The sequence below is a fragment of the Ursus americanus genome, chromosome 11, assembly GCF_024610735.1.
Source record: "Ursus americanus isolate L20-20 chromosome 11, mUrsAme1.1.p, whole genome shotgun sequence".
Lineage (NCBI taxonomy): Eukaryota > Metazoa > Chordata > Mammalia > Carnivora > Ursidae > Ursus > Ursus americanus.
The window spans coordinates 18,834,441-18,860,318 of record NC_142137.1 but is presented as its reverse complement, the minus strand read 5'-3'; the positions used below and the strand labels follow the sequence as shown (position 1 = coordinate 18,860,318).

Below are 25,878 nucleotides of genomic sequence, written 5' to 3'. Positions count from 1 at the left end.
ATTCGTCATTGATACTACTTACAAGCGTTTAAGTGGGTCCTGTTGGGGGAACTGTGAATGTTGTAAATTTATTGATGCAAAATGTATCCTTTCATAAGGAATATCACGTTGGACTTGTGTTTCCTGAAACAAAGCCCAACAAAAAAAGTCTTCACTCACGTTGAAGATAACAGATTGCGGTGACTTATCTATGTATCAACCACTCTATCTAACTCTATTTTGTGCTGAAATGTTAACCTCTTTTCCTCTGGAGTCCCCTATCTGCTCCCTATAAGGCAACTCCACGGCTGAGCTTTCCACGGTGAACAAATCAGCCCCCAAACTCGAGCCATTTAGAAAAAGACTCTCCTCTTTGGGATTAATTTAAAGACAGGTATATATATCTTCTCTGGCAATGAATTCAGTGTCGCTGTGGTTTCAGAGAAACGTGAAACAGAAAGCGCAACACCGGCCGGGCGCAAGCAGTGGGCCCCGCGACTCGCCCAAGGGAATGGGGCGGCCGCCAGGTCGGCCTTTGGGCCACTCGCGCCTGCGGTCTGGGCGGCTCCAGCCTCGTCGCCAGGAGCCCCAGCCCCCGGCCCGACCTCTGCTGCCTCAGGCCGCAGCCCGCCGCTTTCGGACGCGCGGGGCACATGGGGGGCCCCCCCCCGCTCTGGGCTGGGTGCGCAGCCACTCGACCCCAGGGAGAGCGGGAATCTGGGGCCCTGCACATCACCCGCGAGGCCCCTGGAGGCCGGGAGCAGCGGCTACTGCAGGACAGCGCCGACACGCGTGCCCAGGGCTCGTCAGGAGCGCTGCAGCCACGCGGGTAGCAGAGAGGCTAGCCAGGAGCAGGGACGCGCAGGGGGTGGTGCGGGTCGTGCTCGCGTCACTCAGCCCGGCCGGCCAATGAGCGCCTCTCCCCGGGGCACGCCGAGCCAATTGGAGACGAGGAAGTTTGTGAGTGGCATTAAGGGAGGGCGGGAGAGAGGGAGCCCGGGAGTGAAGTTGAAGCTAAACCCCGTGAGCTATAAAGAAGTTACAGGGGGGCGTTTTCGGCTTCCAATTAGGAATAATACTGGCTTCGTAGCAACTACCGAGGAGGAGGATTCTAAAACCACCTCACCCGTCCCAAAGCCTGCATCCCCCTCCTCCCACGCACCCCTCCCCCAATTCATGACCGAGAAAAGAAAAGGGAGCCAGGGCGCGCTCTGCTCCTCTCTGCCTGTGGGAAGCCGAGAGGCCGGCGGAGTTGGATGGTAGGCATGAGTCCAATTAAGAAGTGGGCGCCTCTGCACCCTTTGCCGCCAGCGGGGACTGAAGGTAGGTGAAGCGGAAGACACCTTGCGCCGGCCCAGAGGCACCCGCAGCTCTGCAGGCGCAGGGGGAGAGGCCGGGACGCCTCCCATCGCCCCCCTCCCGGTGCCTGCGAGGGGCTGTGGTGAATGTACCACCTGTTAACCTGGCGCTGCCGTGCCCGGCGTGTTGCCCCCCCCCCCCGCTGGGTAGGGAGAGCCCTGGGTCGCCTTGGGAGTCCCGAGGGACTTGACGTGTAAGTGCCATTTTTTGAGGAATCCCTGAGCCTTGAGACCCAAGTTAGAGAGGTAGCCAAATTCCAGAAATGCCCAAGTGGGGGGACTGAAAGGCGGCCTCAGCGCTGTGGAGGAATTCTGATTTGTGGAAACCTGCTTTCCTGGGACGTGCGCCTGGCCTGGGCGCGGGCACGGGGACCGGCGACTGAGGGTCTTCTACGGGTCCTCAAAAATATGCATTTTGTTATTCGGGCAACTTCCCAGGGGGCTGGAGAATGTGGCTGGCATGGGTGAGGGAAGGCGAGCATCATTTGCGGGGGGCTCAGTCTCGCTGCTGACTTCTCCGTATCTTAACAAACAGACGAACAAACAAACACAAACACGGAGCCTGGAGAGGCGCGCTGAGGCCCTTTCCGGCGGTTTTTCGGAATTGGGGCGAGCGCGTGAGTGGTCGCGGAGCTACAGCTCTCTTACGCTCTGATGCTGTTGTCTTCACAGTGGCCTGAAAGAGTTGTCCGGCATTCCTGTTCTTCCCGAAGGGGCTCGGAGCCGCCTCAAACGCCGCGGGACTGAAGAGCAAACGTCGGGGATTATTATGTCGATTTTCTGGGGACCCGGGTTTGCCGCGCCGAACAGAAGGAAAGGCTGGCTTCTCAGGGGTCCCGCCGGCATTTGATACCCAGAGACTCCTAGGATTGTCCAGATTGCCGTGGATCAGCAACGTTCCTACATTGGCGTCCCGCATTTTTAAAGAAAATCATTTCTGTTCGCTGCGTTGGTCTTTCACTGATATCAATACACTGAAGCAAAGACTTCGGTCTCTCCGTTCAAAGTATGCTTTATATTTTTCTCAAATATGATCTCTAATTGAAAGTTTATTTTTGCTTTTGGATGAATCTGTGGAGCTTATGTTGTAAGAAGAAAGGGAGAACAAGACACAATGAAAGAGAAGTCCAAAAATGCTGCCCGGACTAGGAGGGAGAAAGAAAACAGTGAATTTTATGAACTGGCTAAATTACTGCCTTTGCCCTCGGCTATCACCTCGCAGCTGGACAAAGCATCCATAATCAGACTCACCACCAGCTATCTCAAAATGAGAGTAGTGTTTCCAGAAGGTAAGTGACTCTGCCCAGATGGAATTTCAAAGGCAGAAGGGCTAGAGGTTTGCCAGTGAGTGAGCCTACACCACTGAACAGAGGAGTACATTCACACGTACATACATAACTCTCTGCAAAGAGAAGTTTAGCATGGCTGCTTGACTAAGGACCTCTCTGAACTTAGAATTCCTGTTACCTTTTTGTGGCCCTTTCTACTTCCCCATTAATACTTTCTCTCCAGTCCATCGGATATGTTTGGTTGGGAAGCAGCCCAGCAGTGCTTTCGTCAACACTTCAGATACTGAGCTCGAATGAAAGTACAAGTAATCCAAACATGACTTTCTTTTTTTTCTTAATCCCTCTTATTAGAATTATATCTAGCAGAAAGCAGGAGCATTGCCAAATCCTTGTATTTTTGCTACATATAGATAGACCCATGTACATGGAGCTAGCTAAGCCAGATAATAATTTCTCTCTAAGTTTATAATTCTGCAGAAGAGGAGCAGGCATATTTGTGAACCAATTTGTCCTGAATTTACCCAGTCTCTTGATTGCTTATAGCAAATTTATTCTGAGTTTTTGAGACATTCACAGATTCTGAAACTAACTCTGGGGCTTGGTGATTTGCAATGCTGAGTTTGATATTATCTCTGAGATAACAGGCTAGGACCCAAATACTTAAGGTTGAATCAAGAAGACTAGCCCGAGTAGAAAATATCTTCTAGGTGGCAGATTGGCAAACGGGTCCTGAGAAAATTGTCTTTTAAGGCCTAGAAGGAAGAACAGCTGAGCTGGTCTGATTTAAAACATGTATTTAGATAATCAAGATTCAGAGGACAGAGTAGCCTTCAAAGAACACTGTCCTGTATAAAATCATTTATACTCACTAGGAAAAGGATACTTCTCTCTTCCATCTCCCCATCCTTTTCTTTACCCACATTCAAATAATATGTACAGATTTCTTAAAGTATTTTAGATATATCTTTGCTAGAGGAGAGAGAATGGGAAATATAAAGGAGAGAATACTAAACAACAAAAAATTCCAAGAGAAAGAACCCTGTTTATTTACAAACCAGAATGTCTTATTTGACCCACAGAGGTTTATGTTATTGTTGATTTTGGGTGTTTGGGGTCTGTTGTTTTCTTTTAAGGAAATAGGGGGAAGGAAATAGCCATTATTGGGCTTAGAGTTTCACTTTGTTTGATCTTGACTAGAAGTTATTATCTGAATCAAAATCTTGCGAAACATGTTGACAAATTAGTCAAGGGCACTAAGGGAAAACTTTCAAATTATAGTTCAATTCTACCCCAGAACTACAAGTAGTGTTATAGTTGTTTTGTCTTAATGCAGTTCCTTGAACAATCACAACTGACCCTGGAAACCACAGGGGGAGAGGAATTAAAACCTAACGTTCCTGAAAAGTTAAAAAAAAAGAAAAGAAAAGAACAGAAAAGAAAAGAAAAAAGCAAAGGGGGGAACTTATATATTAAAAACCATACTTCCCATTCAAACTGTGCTGAGAATTGCTGGTGGGAAAAGTACTATTATGCTATACTGCCTTCTGTTTAAAAAAAGGAATCTCGTTGTCTTTTATACTGTCAGCGCCTACTTTATAAAAATAAAGCTATTGCGAACTCGGCTGGCCGCGCTGTTCCTAACAGGATTATTAGCAGTGATTTGTCAGCCCCTGCGGTCTCAGTGGGCTCCCTTTCTGCGTGATTTCTAGCGGGTCTCGTCAATTATCGGTGCCGATGTCGCTCGCTGTTTGATCAGAAGAAGCATATGGTGCTGCTTGTGGGGCTGCGAGTAATCGCGGGAGGAAAAGAATAGGGGATCGGCGTTCCCGGGCGGGCACAGAAAGAGGGCTAGGAGCGCCCAGGGAGTTGCCGGGCCGGGGGCGCTCCTCTTTGTCGTGCAGACCCCGGGCTGGCGCGGCCAGGAGGGTTTCGGGCTGGTTTTTGTTGTTTTGGTTTTGTTTTCTAAGAGAGCAAGCTGTCTTAAGTAAGTGCTAACTCCACAAATTATAAATCGCGTGATAAATGGGAGGAACAGAAAGTAAACTCTCTTAGTCAACTTCTTATTTTTAAAGAGAGCACTGGCGAAGACTCCCCCCTGGAGTCCCCTTGCTGGCCGGGCGGATCCCCTGTGGCTGCTTTAACCGCGACTGTGCTTTCTGCAGCCCCCTTCACCTTCCTCCCGAGCCCCGGGCCCCTCCCTCCTCTCCCTTCTCCTGTGGACTAGTGTGAGTTTATGGGGAGGAGGGGATGGACGATGTGTGAACTCTGGGCACATCATTTATTTCTCCAGCTACTGTAGAGCTCATAACTCACCCGCAGTCTCCACCCGGTGAGTTAGACAGGGTCATCCGAACAGCTGGCTCCTAGGGGTGAGGTTTTAATTTTGAGGAGAGATTAGCTTCAAAAATCCAAAACCCAGACACAGGCCTTTAAAATATTAAACAATAACAATAACAAAAAACAAACAAAACAACCCAACATCTTTCAAGGGAGTGAAATAATCACAAGCAGCAAAACCGGGCACAACCTGCAGAGGGTGCTAGATTTGGGTTCAGCTGTGGACTGAAGGCAGACGGTAGACAAGACTAGGTCCATGGCAGTGGGGGAAACTGGGCACTGTATGTGGAGGTAACCTTTTTTTAGTGATGAGAAATGGAAAGAATTTGAAGATGTAGTTCATTTTTACACCTATCTTGATGCCGTTCCAGCACGTAGTAGGTCTTAAATTTTGTTCTGAGGATGGAGTAAAAGATAGCTATTTCATCATGGTAAGCATTCGTGTCACATGTAACATATGGATTTTGCAAGGTGTATAATCTAAAATAATTATAAATCTGATGACATCTCAGTTATAAGCACAACAATGACTATAAAATTCCACTGTTTTGGCTTAGATTACATTTCATCTACAAAACCCAGATAATACCAAAAGGCTTAAATCAACAAACAGAAATCTTTCCATACTTACATTTGAAAAAAATTTAAAAAATTCTTGAAATATAGCTAATTCCCCATCACTAAATATAGCCCCCCCCCCAGGTTCTGGTAGATTCCTTGTCTGGGGGCAAACTTCAGTTTTTACTTATCTGGGTGGATAAAATTGAGCTGTTGAAAGAAAAATGAGAGAGAAAGAGAGATTGGGAACACAGGAATGGGATATGGGTGCCTGGAATAATTAAGTATAAAGTATTAGATTGGAGACTTCATACTTTTTAAAAAACTCACAGGGAAGATTACTGTGAAATCATTCAAACTGCGTATCTCCCATTGGCAGTATATTCCATTCTAAAATAGCCTTGCGAAGAAAAAATTTGAGAAACGTATAAGTCTCTGGTGTTATCAAAGCTAGAAAGGCACGATAAAAAAGAGAGATGGTGTGCCTTTGTGTGCAAAATAAGAAAAATTTAACTAAAAGAAATATGTATTTGTTATCCAGATAGTTTTGGCTGGGGGCGTAGTGGTTTGCTGAATAACCTTCTGAAGGATCAGACACGTTTTCAAATCTATAGCCATCGACAATCTTGGTAACATCGCACTACCATTTCATTGTCAAGATGTCTTGGGAAAATAATAATAATCACAGAATTGAAATTAGTAACTGTGTAGGAAAGGCAGTCTCTACAAGGGCTGGAAGGACAAGGATGATTAAACAAACCTCCACAGACCCTTTCTATAATATTCACCTCAAGATTGAAATCCTTAATCGCCTTATGTTTTTTTGAGGCCGAGAACTGAAAGAGAAAAAGAGGCCCCATTTCCCACGTGGATGGGTGATTTAAGGCTGTTTTTCTTGCTGCTCGGGGAAATGATTGAGCATTAGGTTTCCATGTTTATTTTCTTACAGAAGTTTTTCTCATTTAAAAGCCTTTAAGCCCAGTTTACGCTCCATGCTGGTTTTCTCTGTTTAATTCCAGTTTTGACGTTGACTTAAAATGTAGAGTGTAGAGCTAAACTCCGCATAGAGCATTTGCAAGGCAGATTTATGTGCTAGAAATTGTAGATCAGATGAATGAAAAAAATACTTTTTCTTTAAAGGGAGCGGTCGCTAATAAAAACAGTAACAACAGCAAAACAGGGCATTTTAAGCTATAGGGAGATGCTTCTAAGCAGGGTACAATCACACACCTGAAGCCTAAATCAGGCTAATTTGCAGAGGACAAACATGATTTCTAGGGGAGTTATTTTTCAATCCTGGGGGAAATCCCGGCAGCTTGGAGCTTTTGCAGACGCAAATGTGGACACAATTCGAAACCATGGGTTTTGGCTGTATTTCTCTATGTCGGCTCAGGTATTTCTCAAGAGAATGAGGTTTAGACCCAGCTAACACCTTATGATGTTAGCTATCCACCCATTGCCTGTCTCTGATTCATGGAATTTTAAATTTTGCGTGGGGGAGAATAGCCCTCAGGTATTTAGCAAGGAGCCTGCTACTTCGAAAGTACTAAAACTGTTCCAGAAGTGCGGAGCGAACTTTCTGCAGGTAGTCCCATCCGGGAGGCGGGTCCTGCGCGGAGTCGCTCGACCTCGTTGGCTCGGGCCAGACCGGAGACAGCGACCTAGTAGCAGCCTCTACCGCGCTTTGGTACTCAACGAAGCACTGAGCCGGGAGAAGCCTGTTTGCTGCTGTCCGCACGCCAAGTCGGCGCGGTGAGGCTCATTCTGTCCCGGCAGCGGGTGGCCGCAGCCGAGGGTGCGCCAGCTGGAGTCTCCGCTCGGTCCAGATCAGGTCTCTGCCCTCCGAGGTTTGGGGACGTCCCAGCGCGCCTGCCCAGGCAGAGGCCGAGCCGGTGCGGGCGTGCTCCCTCCGTCATTCGTGCTGCCCAGGCCACTGTCCCAAGGACGGGCTTTGTTTAAACCTGAAGTCGAGATCACGCCCGAGCGGGCTGTAGTGCAGCGGTCGAGTGCCGGCCGCCAAATGGAACACAAGCGGAATACGCCTGATCAGCTGGGCAGCCCCGTCCGCCCACCCGCGCCTGCCTTTGGGGCGTTGGCATTGCCCCTCCCGGCCACTTTTGAAGACCTGGAGCCCTGGGGCGACACCATTTGACGTTTTTCAGCTTCACGCAGGCACTATCGTCAACCCCGCGTGCATTTTCGTCCCACAATTTAGTTGGGACCAAGCTGAAACCCTCCTGTCCTTGGTTCCTGCAGCTCCTGTTTTCGCGGCAGGCTCTGACGCCGAAGGCCAGCTTGGCTGGCCTGCTCAGTCCCGACCTGGAAGCCCTCGCTCCAGGGCCAGAGCACAACGAGGGTGCAGAGACAGTCAATGCTGTGACCATCAGTCTCCACCCCAGATTTACAACTAACATTAGTGGATTCCCCGGGCGCGGCCAGGGGTCTCAGAGGCGCGCAGGGGAGAGCAGAGCACACACGGCCACTGCGGAGTGCAGAACACACAGGAGAGTGCAGGGCACACACTGTGGGGTCCAGGCTGCTGCGGGGGAAAAAACACGGCCCCGCGCAGCTACCGTCGCCCTCAGGAGGTCGGCCACACCCGCCAGGTGGCCGGAGAGGGCCTCCAGCTGGCAGGGCCACAGCGCCCGGGGATTGGGGTGGGTACGCCTCGACCCCGGAAGCAGCCTTCTACCCAGTGACTGCTTCGGGCGCTCTGCCTTGTCTAAGGGCGCCCAATCTCCGTCGCTCTCTTACCACGAGAGCACAGCTTCTGAGGCCCCCGGAGCCCTAACAGGAAGATGGCTAGGTTGCTGGACGGGGGTGGTGGAGGGAACCCAGGTGGCTGCAACAAGTCCCTCCAGGACCCGAAGTTAGAATCGCGGTCTGAGGGCTTTTCCCACCTCAGTCATCAAGTTGTGGTCAGATCCTGGGACAGATCTTCCAGTCCCCTTCCCACCCCCATATTGCCTAAAAGGTATATCGCGATCCCTCAGTCAGATGAAGCTTTCTGGGAACTATTATAAGGACACATTTCTATTGAGATATAGTTTATTAAAGGGAAGGGGCAAAGAACAGTAGATAAAGCTCTTCTCTTCCTCCTCTTCCTGTCTGAGTGAAGGAGGCCATGATGCCAGGTCTGTAATCTATATTTTGTCAAGGGTATGAAATTCATTCCGAAGGAAAAGCTCGATCAATTTATTTTTGCTGCTTGTAATAACACAGCTGGATGATGCTTTGAGCTCACGCTAGACTGGGGCTCATCATTCATTCGCCAAGAACGGGCCTAAATTGTGCCTGTGGGATTAGGTCAATTTTAGTGGATCTACTTCGCCTCATTTGGTTACTAATTGGTTTCTTGTTTTATAAATCGAAATCTCATTTTCAGGAAATTACAAAACCCGTGCAGTCAGTCCATTGAGGTAATCCTTGGGTCAGGGGGTATTTAAATGGAAATGGCTCAACCGCGCACTGAGGGTAAGAGTGAAACTTCGCCGGGGGTTTTCACATGAAATGTGAGCTAGTCCTTTAGATCCATAATAGATACATCCCTTCTAATACTACTTATGTAAATATGATAAACCAGACTTTAAGGGAAGGGGGGGTGGGGAGAAGCAAAATTTATCTGCTAAGGTTAATGTGGCATATCTTGGAAATCTTCCAAAATAGATTATGTTTTCCTTTGTCTTCGGCCACTTTAGCTGGGGAAAATCCTTTTGTCTAAAACCCGATTTAGTTATCGCCTCCCTCACAGGGCTCCTTTTCTCCTTTGCAAAACCCCGTTCCCTCGGCCTCACCGAATTACAAGAGAATCTTTAGATCTTGTTCCCACTGTAATCCTGCCGCAAAGGGAGCTGGTTTCCTCCTCATTTTAAACAGACAATCAAAGGATTTGTGAATTTTCTGCGGTAGGTCAAGTGCAGAAACGAAATCTCAGCTTACCCCCCTCGCCAACTGAAATTGGGTGCGGGAGCGCGTCACCGCCGGCAGGAGGTGAGGGGGTCCGGGGAGAGGGGCCTCTGGCCCACTCCAGGATTTTCGGGAGGCCGAACCCTTGACCCGGGGCTTCAGAAGGTGTCCTGGAAAGGCCGAAGGGCGAACTCAGCCGTAGGATTAGGTCAGGAAAGCAGGGCAGGTAGACGAGGGCAGCCAGTCCCTTATAAAACATTAACCCAGACAAAACCGTGTGACGGAGATTTCAACCGCAAACATAGAGGAGGCAATGCTCCGTGAAAGCAAAAGGTTCCTTAAAAGGTGTGGGGGTAGGGGCAGGAGAGGGCGAGGGAGGCCCCTGTTAACCTGCGCCAGGCCGGCTGTTTATTAACCTGCGGGGAAGTCTTATTTTTCCCTCGTAGGCGCATACTAATGAGGCCGCAACCCGAGACAACAAACAAGCGAGGCTGGCGCTGGGGTTCGGAACCGGCACTTAACCCCGAGCCCAGCTCGGGGATTTTCAAATGATTCGGGTCGGGAGGCCGTTCCCGGGCTGTTTCCAGCCGATTTGGGAGAACTTCACAATTTTAGAATAAAGGCATTTGTTGGCCCCAAGCGCAGGCTTCGCACCCTTCCGGAAGACAAGATTCCAGACTCGAGGAGGCCTCTGCCAGCTCCCAGGGCGCCGGAGCGCCTGGGCCCTTCGCCCCCGCACAGCTTGGCTCTTTCAGGCCTCGGCTGGGCCCTGGCGTCCACCGGTCAGCGCCACCCGCGTCCCCGGCTCTCCCAGAAGATTCCTTTCCCCTTTCCCCAGTTTGGCCTCCTCAACCAACATCCCCCCTCCCCCGCCACTTTTGGGTGTGTGTGTGTGTGTGAGCAGCGATGAAAAAAAATGAACTCGTCCTGCGGGAAACCAGGGAGGATAGCTTGGCAGAGAGACCCGAGGAGCGAAGGGAAAGTGACATGGCGAAGGGGTGTGTACAGGTGGCTGCGGCGGAGGCCCTCCTAAACAGTCCACGAAGGCCAAAGCGTCTGGGCAGTGGAGTCACTCAAGGGAGGGAAACTGGGCCGGGCTAAAGAGGCAGGAGGGATTGACGAGAGGCGTGGGAGGGAGAGGAGTCCGGCCGCGGGCGGGGGGCATCAGTGTTTGCAGAGCGGTGGGGAAATCGTTAGATTTATTTAGATGTGCAAACACCCAGAAAGACCCGATTCGAGCTTAAGGGGCGCTCATGGTTACTCGTTACCAGGGTTTTTGATCGCTTGCTTAGGAAGCAGCTCTTGGCCAACACATTTTAAGAGTCCAACTCCATGTTTTATGCCCGCCCTCACCCCCATATTACAATGCGAGTGTGTCTGTCATTGTGTACTTCAGAGTGTTTTGTACTTTAATGCAGTAAATCAGTAAATCACCCCCCTTTTTGTCATGTTAAACCTTGTTTATTGGTGTAAGAATAAGAGTTTAACTACCTAGTTAAATTAATTTCAGCAGCAACACTGCTAAAAAAAATATTACCTGTAAGTAGTTACAGGTAGCATAACCTCATCTCCTCAAGTTTCCTCTGCCTTATTTTTTTTCTATTTTCTTTCTGCAAACAGGTACAATAGTAGATTCCGTATTAATTTTTAAAAAATCAGCCACGGGTATCCAGAGAATTTTATTTTTTAGGCATCACCAGAGAAATGATTTCTGGCAAAACCTGGAAAGATCTTAACGTGGTAGCATCGAGGAGAGAAAGGGACTGTCTTTGTTAATAGATGGTACCTGGAAAGTAGAGAAACTGAACGATGTCTATATGGAATAGGGAATGGGAATATTGCTAAGACGATATTAGCACCTGAAAGTAACTTCCAAGGATTGTATACCTTTTTTTTTTTTTTTTTGAGAGGCCAAGTTAGGATGTGTAAATCGAGGACTGGCGTGGGACGGGGAAGTGGGGAAGCAGCGGAAGAAGGATTGCTCAGGGATGTTGGTGCTGGAAGTCATCCGCTAGCAAACTGATTTCTACGGAGGGAATTAAAGTCAGAAGCCTAGGGGAGGAAAATGGCTAGAGAGCCCAGCAGCCAATGAGAAAGCCCATCAAGGACCCGCTGGACCTGGCTGGAAGCCTCAGGTACTGGCAGTGGCATTCGCTGGATGTGTGGACATCCCGGGCCTCCTGATAAGGAAGATGGTGAAACTTTGGGAGAGAAATAGTGTCCCTCACCCCTCTAAGCACACTAGTGAACCTACGCAAAAGTTCCCGCGGGGGTTCGGTGTCGGCCCCTTCAGGGCACAGGCGGTCCTCAAATTCAGCCACTTGGGATACTGCCCTCCCTGAGAAGCCGGTTGGGGAAGGGGAGTCTGACCTCTCCTCAGTCCTTTACACGTGGAAAGGGCGGGGCCGAAATTTACCCGCTCGCGTCCTAGGCGGTCCGCGTGCTGGGGATCTCGGATGGTATCCAGTCGTGCGTGCGACCTTGAGTGTGTGACATAACCGCGAGACTAGACTCAAACCGCTAGCGAGGTCGGAGTCCCATCGCTAACGGGGGTGTCTGTGTCTCCACAGGGCTCGGCGAGGCGTGGGGCCACTCGAGTCGCACCAGCCCCTTGGACAACGTGGGCAGAGAACTGGGCTCCCATCTGCTCCAGGTATCCGCGCGGCTGCACATACGCTTCGAGGGCTCGGTGCTTGGCCCGGCGCCGGGCTTCTTGATTTTTAGGGAAATGGAATTGGGCCCAGACGTGGCCTTCTCGCAGCCCCTACAGCTCCTTCAAAATTAAAACATTGAGATCTTAACCTCGTTGGGTGCGGTTGCCACCACTCGAGATAGAGAGGGAGGCAAGGTGACAATGGGCACGTTGGGTTTAGATCGGGATGGCTGAACCGAGGGAGGGGGCGCCATTTGACACCATTCAGCTGAAGGAACCGGAGCGCTCTGGGCCAGGCTGCAAAACCGCCAGAAATGAAGGATTTACACAGGAATAATCTGGTAGAAATGCCCATCAATGCTTTAAGCCCACACATTCCAGATCCAGCTGCGTCTGCAACTCTTTCGTCTCCTCCCTGTAGTTCGAGGTCACTCTCCTCTCCCTCCAGGAGCTCTCAGCCCAGGCCAGCCTAACCCATGTACAGACCCTCGCGTACACACGTACAGCTCCCCAGGTAATGAGTTTACCCAATGTGGAGGCGCCCATTACCGCGTTGTTTGCAGTGTACACCGTTTTAAATTGCCCGTTGCCCGCTTAAGTCGCATAGCAAATATTTAAAATAGCAAAACTCCCGGTGGCATTTTTAGGCTTGACACTTGTCTCCCACCGTCCACCCCCTTATTATTATCCATGTCCACCGCCAGCTCCTCACGTGGGAGCCTCAAACCTAAATAGCATGGTGAGAATCTGAGCTGGTTCTTCCTCCTGGGCCAGGCAGGACAAGCATCTCCTGGCAGCAGTGCTGTGGCTTCTCCTGTCCCACTGTCTAAGTCCTGGAGACCAAAGAGATTCTAGTGTCACAGAGCAAAGAAAGGCCCCTGTAGGCATTCCCTCACAGGCCTGGCCTCCAAACCCCGGAATTAAATAGAAAGGCCTTGTCCCTCTCCTTTCTCAGGGACACCTTTCATCAGTTGTCTCTCAACAACGCCCTCCCTCCCCCAATCTTTCCATGCTCCCAGCTAATTTTCCTCATCAATATAAAAAAGAGAACAAAACCCAAACAATCTTCCACTCCTTCTAGTTCTTGCCCCATCTTTTCCCTCTGTTCATTCTGCAAATATAGGAGTGCCAACTGTGTGCCAGAGAGTAAGTTCTGCCCACATGGAGTTTACATTCTAAGGAGCAACCTTGCAAACCCACACAGGTGCATTACATAGTATAACATAGTATGACAGGTGGTGTAGGTACTGTGGAGAAAAATAAGGGGAAGGGAGGGGCTGTGTTTCAGTAGTGCCATTTAAAATGGGGACATTGCAGAAGGGGACATTTGGGCAAATACCTGACAGAGGTGACACTGCTTACTTCACATTCACCCTCTCCCTTGGCTTCTAAAGTAGCACAATTTCCTGGATTCTGCTCCCTTTCCTCTTGCTCCTCTGGTTTCCCCACTGCTGTCTGGCTGTAAATGCTGGCATTTCTCCCAAGTTCCACCTCTGTTTCTCCTCTCACAGCTTCAAGGCCTCATGGGTGATCTCAGCCAACACCATCACCTCAACTTCTTACCCACATTTGCATGACTCCAGCTGGTTTCTCCAGTCTAGACACCCTTCTGGAGCTCCAGACCTTTATTTCTTACTGCCAACTGGAAATCTGCATAAACCTGAAGTTTAGCATCTTTAAGACAAGAATTCATTACTTCCCTCCTCCAGACTTGCACTCATACAAAAATTCGCCATGCTTCCCTAAATTTTCAATCTTGGGTCATGGTGCTACCCTCCACTCAATGACCTTGAAGTCACTCTCAGCTTCTCTTTCTGCCGCTATAAATGCCCCAGCTAGAGCCATCTTTGACTTCCTCATCTGCCTGTGACCACCCAAATTTAGGCTCAAACATCTCTGATCTCTTCATCCCCACTTTTGACTCCTGTAGGTCACTGTACACATACCGCCATTAAAAAACAATACAAATGAAATGCAGGCGTGCGCGTGCACGCGCGCACACACACACACACACACACACACACACACCCCTAAACATGCTATTTCCCTGCTTACCTGTTCAGAAACTGTTGGAAACCTGATGCTTACAGGAGAATCTCCAAATTCCTCAGATTGGTATCTCAAAGTCTCCAAAAACCCGGCACTCGTGTACTTTCTTAATCCATCTCTGGCACATGTGGCACAAGTCCATCACGCCTGACTACACCAGATACACCCTTTCCCGAGTTCCTGCCTTTCCCATGTCTTTCCTTCTGCCTAGGATCCCCTTCCTCCCATCTCCAGTTCAAGCTTCCTCTCCAAGGCTCTGCTCAAACTGTTCCTCTGAGGCCTCTCTGATTCTCCCCCAGGCCTCTGGCCATTCAGTCTCTGGGCCCCTACAACACTGTCTATGCAGCTGTGCAGTCATTATATCCGTCTTTAGCCAGTCACTGCTGCTGGACTTCCAGCAACTTGAGAGCAGGATCTGACTCATCCTTATGTCCCCACTGCTTGGACTGAAGCCTCATTCACAGAGATAAAGGGATAGTGAAAGTCTAAGTCTTTCTTTCATGGAAAGCCTGTCAGTTTGATGCATCAATGTAAACACACGTATGTACACACTATACCACTACTCTTACAGACCTGCTGCCTGGAAACCCTCTCATTTCCTAAACCCCCCTCTCCCAGATTCTTTCTGGAGCTACTGCCCAGCTGCCTTCCATCTACAAATTTTTCAGACTACCAGCCCTTCCATACGGCTCAGTGCCCATTTCCCAAGCCCTGCTGGCGCTCTTTCCATTATAGGATGCTGCCACTATGGAGTCCTCCAAGACTGACACAGGAAACCTTTCATTCTTTCAGTGACCATCTCCCGAAGAACCTACCCACCTCTTAGTGAGGCTGTGACCCCCTGCCCCCTATATTTGTGTGTGTATGCTATAGATAACTGTATCATCCATTTTGGTGGATCCTGAGTCTCAGAGGACAGTAGCCTTGCCAGGTACTTCCTCTGGGCATCTCCCAGTGTGCCGCATGTCCCAGATGCTTAGGTATTTGAAATGAACAAAAGAGGGACTCTTATGCCAGGTTTTCTATGGCCTAGTTCCTATAAGCCTCTCTCTACCGCGTCTGTCTGCTCTTCTGGCTGAACATCTCTAACTTCTGTCCCCCCACCCCTTTTTCCCCATGGCCCAGGGGACTCTCCACTCAACTCTGTTTCTATCTCCCTAGACCCTGGACGGCTTCATCTTCGTGGTGGCCCCAGATGGGAAGATCATGTACATCTCGGAGACAGCCTCAGTCCACCTGGGTCTTTCTCAGGTAGGTGAGTGGTCCACACCTCCAGCCTTCCATGTTTACACCGAGAGCTGGAGGCCCGCGGTAAGGATGGCGGTGCTTTCCCAAAGCTCTTATATGTGCACTTCTGGGACTGGAAAGATCTCAGCTGGCAGATCTGCATCTTCCTTTTCCTCTACTTCCCTTATCCTTACCCCTTATCCTGCTACCCCAGTCCTTACCATAGTCAGACACCATGGGTGGTGGTTACTTACTAATGTCTGATGTGTTCAGCTGAACATTGCCTGGGAACTGCTACTGCTATGACTACTACTGTAATTACTATATTATTATTATTATTATTATTATTATTATTATTATTATTATTATTATTTCCTTTCATAGACAGGAAGCTGAGGCTTAGATAGACTGCAATAGGTAGCCGGCAGCAGAACAGGAATTACAACTCAGGGCTGACTCTAAAGTTCTGGCTCCTGTCCTCACAGTCCTGTAGACACCCTGGTCCAATCAAGCCCTGCCGGGGCCCTCCACCACCTCGGAGAAGGTGATACCCCCCTCTTTACAGGTAGAGCTGACTGGGAACAGCATTTATGAATACATCCACCCGGCCGACCATGATGAGATGACTGCGGTGCTCACGGCCCATCAGCCCTACCACTCTCACTTTGTCCAGGGTAAGCAGCCATGTGCGGGTGACACTTGGGCCCATCTCCCTTCGCCTGTGGCTTGTCCCCAGTTAGCCAAGGCAGGGACCTGGTCGCCCCACCACCAGGCTCACGACCTGCCCCTCGCTCCCGCTCCTCTCTCCCAGAGTATGAGATTGAGCGCTCCTTCTTCCTGAGGATGAAATGCGTCTTGGCCAAGAGGAACGCGGGTCTCACCTGCGGTGGCTACAAGGTGGGTGACTGAGAGGGACGCTCCTAGCCACGCTAAGGGAAAAGGGCAGGGCAGGAGGAGCTTGAGGCGTGGGAGGGACATGTCTGCGTCCCTGACTGCCCCAGAGGGCATCCCCCCACCCATCAAAGCGCTGTCTGCTCGGGAGCACCTCGAGAGTTGTTCAACTTTGTGAACACTTGGGGACTACTAAATTTTAAGACTTAGTTTCACCTGGTTACTGCTGGGACGCTGGGACTCTTAATCTGGGGCTCATAATGGGCCTTGGAGGTGTGTAAAGCGTCTGAAATGGTCGCTCATTTCGGCGCATTCCAGAGTTTACTCACAGCGTCAGATTCCGACCCCCAGAGGGGTTAAGAACCAGAGCCTTAGCTCGAATCCATAGTTCTCTTGTTTAATGAGATGAAACGTGATTAGAATGCTGGTTCCAGGGCCGCACTTCCCGATTTTGAGGAGTTAAGGTTGGCAGGCGTTGCCAGGTCTCTGTATTTTTGCAAGCTCCCAGGTGAGTTCGGTGTGTCGGGACAGTCATTCATTTGAGATGCTGGAACACCAATAACTTTGGACACGTCCGTGCGGGGGCGTGGCCCACACGGCTTTTTGGTGGGGGGAGTCTCAAAATGTTTCAATCCCTTACCCACCTTTTTGAGGATGTTTCCCGGCTGTGGCTGAGTCTCCCCGCTTTCACCCTCCACTACAGGTCATTCACTGCAGCGGCTATCTGAAGATCCGCCAGTACAGCCTGGACATGTCCCCTTTCGATGGCTGCTACCAGAACGTGGGCCTGGTGGCCGTGGGCCACTCGCTGCCTCCCAGCGCCGTCACGGAGATCAAGCTGCACAGCAACATGTTCATGTTCCGCGCCAGCCTGGACATGAAGCTCATCTTCCTGGACTCCAGGTGAGTGGGGGTGGCCAAGGCGGGAAAGGATCACCCTGGGGGGAGGGCGGCCCTGCTCAGGGACGGAGAGCTCTTCCTCGACCTTCTGAGCCCATTTTGCAGATGAGGCGACTCATGGGGCCCTGCGAAGTGGGGGCGGGCACGCAGGTCTGAGATGGCTCCTAGGGTGGGGGCATTCCAGCACCCTGAGCTCATGCCGCGAGACTTGCTCTCCGCAGAGTGGCGGAGCTGACGGGGTACGAACCTCAGGACCTAATTGAGAAGACCCTGTACCACCACGTGCACGGCTGCGACACCTTCCACCTGCGCTGCGCCCACCACCTGCGTAAGGCGCCGCTCTTCCCGGCACGGGACTAACCCCCGCGCGTCCCGGGGAGGGGAGAGGGCGTGACTTAAGTCCACAGTAAGCGGATGGGTGGGAGCCCTAGTAGCCGGGTGGTGGTGCGAGGCACTTGCCAGCGAGCGGCTGCCCCAACGCCGAGCCCCTCCTTGTTTCCCTAATATTCGCGGGAAGAGTTTCTGAGTTTCTGGGTGAATTCTCCCAGGAGGGGTTTTATGCTTCCCTCTCCTGCCTGCTGCAAACCTCACTGAAGACGGGAATAGAAACTGAGGCTAGGTCACTTGGTTCAGTGGAGTGACCTGCTTCGGCTTTTGATAGAGTTTTGCTTTGAACTTAATCCCCAGGAGCAGGGACCATGAGCCTCAGAATTCAGATGCCCAGACCCTACTTTCCTTAGTTAGAAAGTTGAATGGGGGAATCCCACAATTTTAAGAGTCCCCCACCCCTCTGCCAATTTGGGACTGGAGAACTCAACGCAAAGTAACAGGACAATCAATTCCTTCGGGAATGTACGGGTTGTCTCTCCCTCCTGCCTGGGCTCAGTTATTAGTGCCCATAGGGACCCGCACTCCCACCGCCAGGGGTTGCATTTGGGTCGGATTGGCTGCGGGCTCCTTCACCCGCCGCTGCCTTCCGTCTCTCCATCAGTGCTCGTGAAGGGGCAGGTGACCACCAAGTACTACAGGTTCCTGGCGAAGCACGGCGGCTGGGTATGGGTGCAGAGCTACGCCACCATCGTCCACAACAGCCGCTCGTCCAGGCCACACTGTATCGTCAGCGTCAACTATGTCCTCACGTGAGTGCAAGTCTGGAACCCTTCGCCCACTCCAGGCAACCCTGGTCTCCAAGAGGGTGCGGGTGGTGGGCACTGCCGGTTAGACGAGGTCGGAGTCCGCTGGGACGCAGGTTCGGACCCCAAGGCAGGCTGTGCTGGAAGGCGGCAGCTTGAGCTGGCTTTCATCTTTATGAAGAAGCTTTCTTCGTTATATTCTAGGGAAAGATTTAGGAGTTTTTCCATCCACAGTCTATATTTGCTTTCTGCTCTCTCTCTCTTTTAACCTTTTAAGCGAACTCTGCATTAAATAAAACTTAATGCGGCAGAAAGAAAAAAGAGAGAGAGGAAAGGGTCCGACGTACGGAGCCATTTATGGTTAACAAACAGGACATCTGTTTCACTTTTTCAAATCTGGGTTTGAAGTTCTTAATTTTAACCAGAGTCTCCAATCAAAGTTAAGAGTTCTGAGAGAGTGATTCTTACGCTGAACCACAAAGGGGGTTTAAGTGACCAGGAGGGTCTGAATTTAACCTCCAGAAAGCAAAGGGACCCGAGCTAATGCTGCAAGTCTTGGCCGGTGCCCAGGCCCCGCGCGTTGTGTGACCGCATCGCTAGGTGAGGAGCAGGCCTCGCGGGGCCACCTACGGGCAAAGCTGGCTGGACGGCGCGGTGGCGGCCTTGGAGCCTTATTCTTTCTAGAAACAATAATCGTTCCTGGTCCGCGGTGTGGCCCTGCGGGCTGATCACGTGGCCTGGTGTGCGGCTGGTGAAGAAAGCGCCTTCTGTATAATGTTTGTGAAGCTGAATTGCTCAGGTTTGAAGCCTTTATGAAGAGCCCTTTTGTGTGCAGAGTTGCCGGGGGTTTTTTGGTAGTCACTGAAATCCTTGCGATTTTAGGGGACCTCAAGAGTTATTTACTTTGGAAGCATTGGCACACCCGGCACTTAGTAGAAATGCTATTTTCACATTAGGAAGTTGGGTAAGGGGTGCTATTTGGAATCAGACTGTACTACTGACCACGAGGACTAGATTCATTCCACGTTGTTTTAAATTGCCAAATTAAAAATGTAGTACTTGAAAATATTGTGCTTGGCAATAGACTATTTACTCTGTGCCCTGTTCAATAAGAAATTTTAATTCAATAGACTTGGGAAATGAATTTGGTTTAAATGAGGATTCAGTATTCAAGAATAATAGCTGGTTATTAAGAAGAATCTCTTTATTCCTTTCATTTAATAAATGGTATTAAAATAAATACTATTAGGTTTTTGTAATAGCAAGAAAGCTGTGGATTTTAATACAGAGCAGAAAACATACCAATATTTTGGGTATCATGAAACAAAACCATCTATTTTATGAATGCAATTTTTATATTATTAAAATAAACATAAGAGAAAATGGTAAAACATAATTCATAAAATAAGCCACTCTGTGAAGCAGAAGTATTAAGGAGTGAAAAATTATGTCTGCTTACCATGGAAAGGAAATGGACATTCTTTAAGAAGGTGCTTTGTATGTCTGAGACATCACAAGCATTATACATACACTGTTCTCTGGTGGGTGCCTGTGGTTAGTAATCATTTTTTATCAAACAGCAGGGTATATAGTCACACAGACCCATTTAAATGATCAGAATGCAAGTTAGACCTCCCAATGGGTAAGCTTAATTTATGTTTGGAGTCATTTTGAAATATTCTGTTTTGTTTTCCAGTGGATAAGTGTACTTCCTTTCTTCTGTTGACTCTGTCGTTCTTCACTTCACACACTTCTCCAGAGCTGCAGGATTAGGCTACCAACTTTACATCAGATTAAAAAGATGTAATGAGGATAAATGATTTACAGAAGGAAAAATAGCATGGCTCATATTTTTCTAAATGTTTTATACCTCTGAATGAAAATAGAAATAAACACACAGAAGCACACAAGATGAAAAGCTGAAATTGATTACCCTTTTATGAGTCTCAACTCCAATTCTTTGTATAAAAATTCTTAGGACAATTTTTATAGCTGCAAATGTGGAAACTGCCTTAGATGAAATGTCATCGAGTGGCTCTGTGTGTTGACAGGATTTTCATAATGAACAGGTTGCAGTTTGTTTGATGTGTATATCACACATCTGGCTGGAAGTTACTAATTTACATTGTCTTAGCAAATTAAATAGATGGCTATTGATTCTCTATGGTAGCAGTGAACTACCACATACATTTGTTTTCAAGGCTAGTTCTCCGTGAAGCCTGAGAGTGATAAGTGAATTCTTTCCAAATATGCCACCTCAAACAATGTGCTTAAAACCACAAGCCCCCCAAATAATTCGACAAGCCAGATGTTTTCTCAATGTAGACATGTTAGTAGCATACATTTTGAAGGAATTGTCATATCATGAAAGTAGAGAGAATTTTAAATAAGCATTGGTTAAATGAAGGTGTGACATATTGATGGAAGGTGCATTCACAAGAAACTCATTTTTCAAATTTCCTGATGGCCAATTTATTGCTGACGTTAAAATATGCCTAGAAATACCCATCATTATTATCTGACAAAAGCGATGGTGAATAGAAATATTCAGTAACCTTGTTCTAATAAGCAGCTGCAACTGTGAATATAGGAATTTTAGAGGCAGGGTGTAACAGCCTTTGTATGACCATCGCACAAAATGTCGATATTCTAAAAATCTAGAGAGGACAGGGAGAGGACACTATGATTAAATTTTTAAAATTCTTTTAGGTTTTCTCTGGATGCTTGAGGGTCCCTAAAGCTAATACAGCTCTTCATTAAAACTCAGAAGCGAAAACAAAACAAAAAACTCCTCTCAAACCAAAAGACTGAGCAATTCATGATTTTCTAGAAGACACACATATCCTGTTAGCTTTATGTTCCACATTTAAAAAAATCATTCTTATAGGTCTTGAGTGCCCACAGGCTTTGAAATAAGTGTTAAGTATGACAGACCACGCTCCCTGATTATTTTCAGGAGGATAGATGAATGAAGATAGTGTCTAGTAACAGTGAATATTGGGAAAAGTCCAGACAAGTATGGAGAGTACAAGGAATTCTGTTTAAAAACTGAGTGGTTTTCTTGAATTCATATTTTCTTGAGCTTGTTTAATTAGTAGTATTAATTATTCATAGCCAGTTCAGGTGGAAAACATTAGTGCTCAATGTGAAGAGAATTGAAATTGTGGAACACCCAATAAACTATGAAAAGTAATTTCTAGAAAAATGAAGAAGAGTCTTTATGTTTCTAAACTTCATATGTTATAAAAATAAAACTTTTAAAATCTGCTTTTAAGGATAAATCAATGAAGTATAAAGATCCCATTTTAAAATATTTAAGAACATTAATTTTTCAAACATACAGAAAAGTTGAAAGACTTGTACAATGAATACCCATACACACATCATCTATAATATAAGCTGTTTTTGTTTTATCTCCTTTTCTATCTATATGTATGTCTATTTGTATGTGCATTTTTTTCCTCCTTTGAATTATTTCAAAGTAAGCTACGGACATCATGATTCTTCATCCTAAATAACATTCTCCTACGTAGTCACTGTACCATTTATGATGGCACATTTAAAGGGTTCAAAATTACTGTGTGTAGAAGGTTGCAAAAATATACATGAGATCTAGTTTACTGATGCCATTAAAAACAATCTGTCACTGACATTCATCAAGTACTCACTGATATATGACCTCAGTAGGTTGACTGATAGATGATATTTTGTGAGTGTACTTCCGTGGGATACAGTCGTAAACACTAGTGTATTTTAAATTAGACTTCTAGTAAGAATTGTAAGTTAATAAAATTCTGGCATTTTCCTGGAAAGTAAAAGATAAAGATTTTGAGAGTTATTTTGGTAGCTTTGGAAACAGACACATTTAATATCTTCAACCATTTTTTGCTTGTAAAGAAGGCTTCTCTAGTTATATCCTAAGTTTAAGATAGAACATTGTTTTAGTTCTCACATACTGTTTTAGAGTGATTCACTGAACACATAAAAGGAATTTTCTATGTTAAAATTTCTATTTCAGTGTTACAAAAGGCAGAACAAATAAACAATTTACGTTAGTGGTCTATGCAACACTATCTACTAAATAACCCTTTGCATTTATAGAAAAGTTTGGGCAAAATATCGAAGGAAACATTCTTTCTTCATGTAAAAGAAGAAAAAAGGTCTCTATGTTGTAATTATTGCAGGTCCAATAATTTTTGCTTTTCTTTTTATAAAACCATTGTAGTTCCCACTTTTAAAAAGGGTCTTTAAGTGTTAACATATTCTGGAGTATAAAACCTTATGTATCCTTATCACAAAGCAGCAAATGTTAAAATATGCTCATGTTTGCTCTTTCAAGTGTACTAATCGTGCTGAGTTAATTTGGGCATTTAAATTAAAAATTATTTTTTATTAATTTAAAGCTACAGAGATATTATTGTTATTAATATGAGGAAATTTTAGAAAATGCTTTTTAAAAACTTGACCAATAATATATATAGTTATAGAAATAGATTTTATTTTTCTGGCTAGCAAAACCATTCTTTTATATTATAAATAATGTCAAATGAAGTGCCTCTTGACTTAGCAAACCATAGCAAAATATAAAATAATTTACTCTCATGCCTTGGACCTGTGGAGCACTTGTTGAATGGATTTAATTTTTTGATCATTAAAAATAATAATCATGCACTAATGTATACCCATAAATTAGATTTGATCCTTAATTGTGTTTAATCTTTATTATAATAATATTGAACATCAAAGCCCCAGTTGTCCTTTTCAAATGATCTTTGAAGTATCTGAATGATTATAGAAACGAATTGAAGACACATTTGTATGAATGGTAATTCATAACTAAAAGTATTAATAGTAATTAATAGTGATTTTGTAACTACTAAAACACTCTATTGAAAGAAGAGCTGGGGGATTTAGTCTGTTTTATAGTTCATACTACCAGTACTCACTTAAATGATGTTATTCTTCATATCCTTTTCACTTATTGTAATTTTTTATCAAAATGATCTGTATTTAGTTTCAAATTCATCATTTATGTTCAAATTTTGTATTATTATTACAAATGTTGAATACAGCATCATTACAAAAGCTGAGTATTTCTTTCAAAGTGCTGTCACATTCATTACATAGTTTGCTCCTTTGACAGCTCTGTAGGAGGGTAGGGCAGGGATTTTCTAGGTGAGGAAACTGACATCAGATAGGATGAGTAAGTGGGGAAGCCAGGATTAAAGCCTGGGGTGTTGACTCCTACTGTATGCGAAGTTCCTCTGTATGGAGGTGGTAGTCAGGGGTGGTTGCAGGGGAGAAAATGTCTGGGAGAGAGGGATGGATTTAAATGGCTGAGGCCTGTAGTGTTCAGCCCACCAACTTCTGGGTAGGCTTTCATCTGATCTCATGATGGAAAATTAAAAAGCTGTTTCTTTGTTGCTGCTTCACGAATATGTACAGATATCGACAATTTAAATTTAACAATGCTATCTTCTCAATAACATTCAGTTAAGAATATATTTTCCCCCCATAAGTCTCACTAAGGACGTTTTCATTCTGTAAGAAAAAATGTGGCCTGCAAACATTTCAGTTTCTTTCCAAGTTGCTTGCCTTTAGTTTACATAGATACATTATTGCTAGTCCTAATTATTTCATTTCTGCAACCAGATTTAATATTTTATGTTTTTGTTAAACGTCTTAAAACAAATGTCAGTGGATTGGCAAGCTAAATCACCCTTTTCATCAGACAGGTCACAAATTACCTCCCATGGCAGTGGGGCGTTTCCTAGATGGTGTTCTTTTTTTTTTTTTTTAAGATTTTATTTATTTATTTGACAGAGATAGAGACAGCCAGCGAGAGAGGAAACACAAGCAGGGGGAGTGGGAGAGGAAGAAGCAGGCTCCCAGCAGAGGAGCCCGATGTGGGACTCGATCCCGGAAAGCCCCGGAAAGCCGGGATCACGCCCTGAGCCGAAGGCAGACACTTAACAATTGCACCACCCAGGCGCCCCTCCTAGATGGTGTTCTGCTTTTGAGGGAGAATGGCAGGAAAGTTTGCTCTCTGAGGATTCTGTTGGTGGAGGGGCCTAGGGATGGAGAGCCTCCCAACATACTCTGGGTAGGTGAGTCATCCTTGGCCCTTGGCAATGCTGCTACCCACTGGGCTACTTCCTTCTCCTCAGGCCTCTCTGGCCCCCATCCTTTCTTTGTTGTTGCTCTGCCCTGGAGGGCACTGAGTCACAGGACCTCTTCTTTAGAAGGTTCCTATGTGGAGGCCGCTTGGTATGTGCTAAATGACCAGCCCGACCACTCTTCTCTGGCTGTTGGGACAGAAAGAGTTCTGGTCTTTGCGTCTTATTGTGGAAAAACGTGATCATTACCTTCCTGAAGGCAGGGATACACATGTTATTGTGAATGGACAAATTCAAATGAAGCTTTACTTGAACTCCAGAAAAGTACGTTTTCATCTTCTGACTTCATCTATCTGACTTCGATATTTGTGTTGTGAACAGTTATGTTTGATTCAGGGTGTGTGTATGTGTGTGTGGGGGGGGTGGATTATGCATATCTTGATGATTTAGTGAAAGGCTGCTAATTGTTTTCACCTATCCAATGCTTTCCTGTCTGTCGTCTGTTCTCATTGGCTTGTGGCATCTTTCCAGGTGAGCAGGTAGTGATAGAAAATTCATCTGGGTTGAAGTGCTGATGTCTATGCCTCTGTAGTCCTGCAAAAAGGATTGGTTGGAGTTTGGATGAAACCTGGAAATGCCTGAGTGCTTATTGGTAGAGGAATTTCATTCTGTCTTGTCTGAAGGGGTAACTTCGCCACTTCCTCTCCCCTGCCTCAGGCATTCTGAGGTCTAGGGATCTGGCAGGGGTGAGAAAGGTGGTCCATGGTGATGGCAGGGCTAAAGGGGATGAGAAGAGGACTTACTCTTATAGGGCATTGACAACGTTTAGGGTCTGAGTCTGGGCCATCTGTTTACCATCTGTGACTTTTACTCTGGGAAGTTATATTGCAGTTGGATTGTGATTTTGTTTTTATAAAAACCCACAGTATCATTTGAAGCAACCTGCAAGGGAGAGGCATGGGCTTTGGTGTCAGATGGATCTGGGTTTGAATATGCTTTACTGCATTATAGCTATGAGACTTTGAGCTCAGCTCTACTTCTTTGAGCCTCTGTTTCCCCATCTGCGCAATGGGGATATTTTTACCCACCTTTTAAGAATTGAAGAGGATTAAATGAGATAATGTATATATATAGCACAGAACCTGGCAGAAAGCACGTGCTCAAAATAACTGTTATCAGCTCTTGCCAATTATGTGATGTCAGCTGAAATAGTTTGAAAAGAGAGGTGTAGTTCCTTTTTAACTTGAATTGCTAACTCTTCAAATTCACAAATTTAAGTGTTTATCTTCTCCCCCCGCCCCCAAGTTCCTCAACACACACAGCTCCAAGTATTGCGCTCTTTGTGGGTGGTGGTTTCTACAGTTTGGTTAAGCTCACCCTGTTTTTCATTGCTGTCATTGTGTACTCTACAGGGAGCTGAGCTTTGTGCTTGGAGGGAAGGAAGCCAAACTTTATTGAGTACCTTATTTGTCCCAGGCAAAG

At 46.9% G+C, this 25,878-nt stretch overlaps 1 protein-coding gene across 2 annotated transcripts in view; it reads left to right on the top strand.

Moving 5' to 3' along the window:
- Positions 1–958: 958 nt before the first annotated feature.
- The window catches only part of SIM1 (SIM bHLH transcription factor 1), a 75,134-nt gene continuing 50,214 nt past the window's right edge, over positions 959–25,878 (top strand). The window contains exons 1-9 of one of the 2 annotated variants that reach the window (XM_087865340.1): positions 959–1,302; positions 2,010–2,626; positions 11,998–12,080; positions 15,291–15,384; positions 15,926–16,030; positions 16,168–16,253; positions 16,951–17,150; positions 17,369–17,475; positions 18,139–18,286. In XM_087865340.1, the coding sequence (XP_087721466.1) occupies positions 2,452–2,626; positions 11,998–12,080; positions 15,291–15,384; positions 15,926–16,030; positions 16,168–16,253; positions 16,951–17,150; positions 17,369–17,475; positions 18,139–18,286 (998 nt within the window). In that variant the 5' untranslated portion in view covers positions 959–1,302; positions 2,010–2,451. Of the gene's footprint in view, positions 1,303–2,009; positions 11,563–11,997; positions 12,081–15,290; positions 15,385–15,925; positions 16,031–16,167; positions 16,254–16,950; positions 17,151–17,368; positions 17,476–18,138; positions 18,287–25,878 lie in introns of those variants that run through there. The other variant, XM_087865341.1, reaches the window with a different exon arrangement.